This window comes from Acomys russatus, chromosome 26 (assembly GCF_903995435.1).
Source record: "Acomys russatus chromosome 26, mAcoRus1.1, whole genome shotgun sequence".
Classification (NCBI taxonomy): Eukaryota; Metazoa; Chordata; class Mammalia; order Rodentia; family Muridae; genus Acomys; species Acomys russatus.
In genome coordinates, this window is record NC_067162.1 from 49,531,062 (window position 1) to 49,535,417 (window position 4,356).

Here is a 4,356-nt window from a genome sequence, read left to right on the forward strand (position 1 = left end):
CTGTCTCACTACCTTTACAGAGCTGGGGTTACAGGTGTGTACCCCACACTAAACTGTGTGTGGTGTGTGTCCTTACTAATGGGAATGCACTTGTGTGTGTCCACACCCATGTGCACACAGAGACCCAAGGTCAACAATGACTGTCTTTCCTCATCTTTAATTTTTAAAAACATTTTTAGATCTGCTTACTTTATTTTGTGTGTATGGGTGTATTTTCTGCATTTGTGTATATGCACCACAGTAGTGCCTGGTGCTCGTGGAAGTCAGATGTGGCCACTGGATCCCCTGGAACTGGAGTTACGCATGGCTGTGAGCTTGTCATGTGGGTGCTGGGGACTGCATCCTGGTCCTGTGCAAGAGCAAAAAGTGCTTTTGTGGAGCAGAGGCCCATTTATATCTTGAAGATGGTGTTGTGGATCACTGTGAGTTCGAGGCCAGCCTGGTCTGCAAAGTGAGTCCAGGACAGCTAAGGCTACACAGAGAAACCCGGTCTCAGAAAACCAAAGAAAAGAAAGAAAACCTGCCTTTGGCATTTCTGTTGGTATAATGTGTGGCTGAACAAGCCTGCTCTTCTAATCCGTTTCCTTGAGGTTGGCACCGATATTTTGGTGTCATGTGGCTTGCTTTCCAAGCCCTCTCTTGGAGGGACATGCGTATATATCACTGGCACTGGGACAATTGCTGGGGAGCCAGCAAGGTGGTGTCCCCAGGACCTGAACTGACATGCAGCAGACATGTAGCAGACGTGCAGCAGGTGTGCAGGAGACATGCAGCCAAGCCTGCTGCTCTACCAGCAGAGGTCTGGGATACTGGGCTTAGCTGCACATCGGCAGAGGAGCACCAACTTTCTTTTAATTTTTAAGACAGGCTATCATGCAGCTCAAGCTAGCTTTGACTTCCTTATGTTGGCTGAGGATGACCTTGATCTCCCGATCTTTTGGCCTTCACATCCCAAGTACTGGGTCGTCCCAAGCATTATGGGAGTGTCCCTCCATACCTGGCTTTCTGTGCTGTATCTCTGACAGGTATACTCACAGATGACCTGGAAGTCTAGCATGTCTTCCACACGCAGTTCCTACTGTGTAAGTAACACGTGTTGTCTTCTCTTCTCAGACAGTGGGCACGGCTCAATACCTGCGGCAGCCCCTCAGAGGCGGAGGCTGACACGGAGACCAGGCTACCTGAGAAGCACTGCCGGTCCTGGGATCGGGTTCCTCGCTCCAGCAGGGCTGACAGGCCGGGAGTCCCACCACTCGCAGTCCAAGGCTGGAGAGAGTAGCTTGGACCCCACCCCCCACTGCCAAGGCTCAGTGGTGGGCAGCTCTTTTCTCAAGCGCTCTCTGGCCCCCGCTGTAGCCTCTGTGGGACACCTGCACCCAGCCCGGGCAGCCCGGGCCTCTATGAAAGGAACGCCAGTGCACTTTGCGGTTCATTCCAGAAACGACAACAGACTACCTGAGAGCCTGACCAGACCTTGTAGGCCTGGGGACAGTGGTTCTTGGCAAGATTCTTTATCTTCAGACAGCTCTAAGTCCCTGGCTCCTAGCCTTGATGTAGCCTGGAGCAAGGGATTGGGGGTCCTGAAGACTGCTAAACCTCCGGCATCACGGGAGGTGATTGGCCTCACTGACATCCCAGCCCTTCCGGGTTCCCAGGACACCTTTATTTCCAGCTTCAGCTTCATCCGCCTCTCCCTCGGGGCCACTGGAGAGCGTGGAGAGGCAGAAGGTTGCCTACCGCCCAGAGAGGTCGAATCCCTACATCAGAGCCCCCAGCAGATGGCAGCTGACGCATCCTGCGCGGACGGTCCCCACGAGGACCCTCGCCATCTCTGGACCTTCAGTCGGCAAGCTGCTCCAGGCTTGGTGGACTCCGCTCAGGTGGCAGGGAGCAGCAGCAAGCCAGGATGTGACGTGGTCTCCTCCTCCTCCGACACTGGCTTCTCTCCCCAGGATCCGTCCTCAGCTGGTGGTGGGCGGGGCGACCAGGGTGTTGCCTGGGATACCCCTGGATGGCAGGCTTTGCTCAAGGAATGGGAGCCCATGCTGCAGGAGTGCCTACAGAGCAACCGCAGGCAGCTGGAGGTGTGTGACCTGCAGGAGTCTGTCACCCCAGCTCAGGGCTGGGTGAAGGCAGGGAGCAGGCGGCTGAGTGCTGTCCCTGGAAGCTGCAGTGGCTTCTGGGGCATCCAATTGAAAAGCTGTGGCGGCATCTTTGTTTCTTCTGCATCTGAACACGGATGCTCTACAGTCCACTTAGGTGTGGCTTAGGTGCTGGCTTGTACCCTCTGATAGGGCCCAGGCTTCTCCACAGCCTGTGGCCTCAAGTGTGGTTTGCTCAGCTCAGCTCTGGTTTGGAATAGGACCCTGGGGACTGGCAAGAAGGCTCAGTGGGCAAAGGCACTTGCTGCCAAGCCTGATGATCTGAGATCGATCCCCCGGGACCCACATAGAGGTGGAAGGAGAGACCTGACTCCTGCAAGCTGTCACTTTCCCTTGTCCCACAGTAAATAAATGTCATAAAATAAGACACTGGGAGGGTAAGGGTGACAGTCAGCTGACATTTGGAAGGAGTGAGGAGATAGGAAGGGGAGTATGTCCTCTCCTGCTTGGCTTCGTTGTCCCATGGGCTGTGTCAGTCCTCCTACCAAGAGACTGTGAGCATAGGTGTGTGTGCGCGCGCACGTGTGCATGCGTGTGCTGGAGGACAACCTTAGGTGTCATCTTCACTTCCTGTCACAGCGCTGGTGTACACCAGTTAGGCCAGTGAGCCTCAGAGACACTCCTGTCTCCTCCTCCCTCCCTCCCTGGGACTACAAGCATGGGTCACTATGCCCAGCTTTCTGTAAGTTCTGAGCGCTGGACTCGGGTCCTTACACATGCAACGCTAGTGCGTTACTGATGGTCCGTCTCCCTAGCACCCAGCTCCAGTGTTCAGAGGCAGGTGCTGGCCACAGCCCTTTAGGAGGTTGTTCTGGGAAGGAAGGCGTGGCTGGCGGCGGCTCCCCAATTCCACCTTCCTTTCTCCTCCCCCTTGCTACACTTCCTGTGCTGGGAGTAGAGTGAGGGCCTTGCCAGTGCTGGGCACACACCACTGAGCTACACGTCCAGCCCAAGTCAGCACCTTCCTGAGAAGCAGGGTTGCAGCCGTTCCTGGGACAGCCAGTCTGGAGGCAGCTGTGGTCCATGCCTGGCTCTGCCTGGCTGCTAGTTCACATCCCCTGTTCATCCTCAGATGCCCTGAGGGTGACATTGTGGTAGTCGTAACAGTCTAAGTCTTTCTGGGGGTTCCATGCTCAAATTATACTTTTTGTTCAAGTAGCTTTTTTTTTTTTAAATAAAAGGAACATGAATTTGGCATTAAAATCTATATTTGTGCATGAGTGCTAAATAGTTTAAGTAGAATTTCACTTTTAAAATAGTTTCCCTTGGAGCTAGAGAGATGACTCAGTGGTTCAGGGCACTGGCTACTCTTCCAGTGTACCTGAGTTTGATTCCCAGCAAGCACATGGTGGCTCACAACCATCTGTAATGGGATCTGATGGTCTCTTCTGTATGCAAGCTCACATGCAAATAGAGCACTCATATGCATAAATTACATAAATAAATCTTTAAAACTGGTCTGGCTTTTTAAGATTTTATTTTATTTTTTAAAGATTTCTTTCTTTCTTTATTATTATGTATGCAGTGCTCTCTACCTGCAGGCCAGAAGAGGACACCAGATTTCATTATAGATGGTTGTGAGCCACCATGTGGGTTGCTGGGAATTGAACTCAGGACCTCTGGAAGAGCAGCCAGTGCTCTTAACCTCTGAGCCATCTCTCCAGCTTAAGATTTAAATTTTTTATTACATTTTTAAAATCTGTGTGTATGTGTGTGTCATGGTACTTGTCTAGCGGTCAGAGAGCAGCTTGTGGAAGTTGTGTGGGTCCTAGGAGTCAAACTCGGGTCCTCATGCTTGGCGGCAAGGCCTTTGCCCTCGGGCCGTCTTGACAGCCCACATTCGAAGCAGCTTTCAGGCGCTCCTAGATGTCACAAAATGAACTTGAACTGATTAGTAATTTATTTCTTACACGTAACTTATTTCTTATGTTTCCCCTTCCAACCCACACAGGTCACTTCCTTAAGTTTAAAGCTTCAGAGACTTCTAGAAAAAGCGATCGAGTGTGGAGACTACAATAAAGGTGAGTTTGGATCTGTTTGAGGACAGTTCTGTCTTTCTCCATGACAACTCTCTTTTTTTCCCCTCTTCTTGGGCTCTGGCTCCTCCTTCACCCTGGGAGCCCGGTGGTTGACTCCTCTGAGCATCTCTGCTCTGGGACAGCTGGCTAGCCTGCCGCCCCGTTGGTCTGCAGAT

The 4,356-nt window shown here is 52.3% G+C and overlaps 1 protein-coding gene across 1 annotated transcript in view; it reads left to right on the top strand.

The window, feature by feature from the left end:
- Positions 1 to 1,055: 1,055 nt before the first annotated feature.
- Disc1 (DISC1 scaffold protein) overlaps positions 1,056 to 4,356 on the top strand; it is a 189,741-nt gene continuing 186,440 nt past the window's right edge. The window contains exons 1-2 of the mRNA XM_051168873.1: positions 1,056 to 2,084; positions 4,114 to 4,183. Of these exons, the coding sequence (XP_051024830.1) occupies positions 1,056 to 2,084; positions 4,114 to 4,183 (1,099 nt within the window). The remainder of the gene's footprint in view (positions 2,085 to 4,113; positions 4,184 to 4,356) is intronic.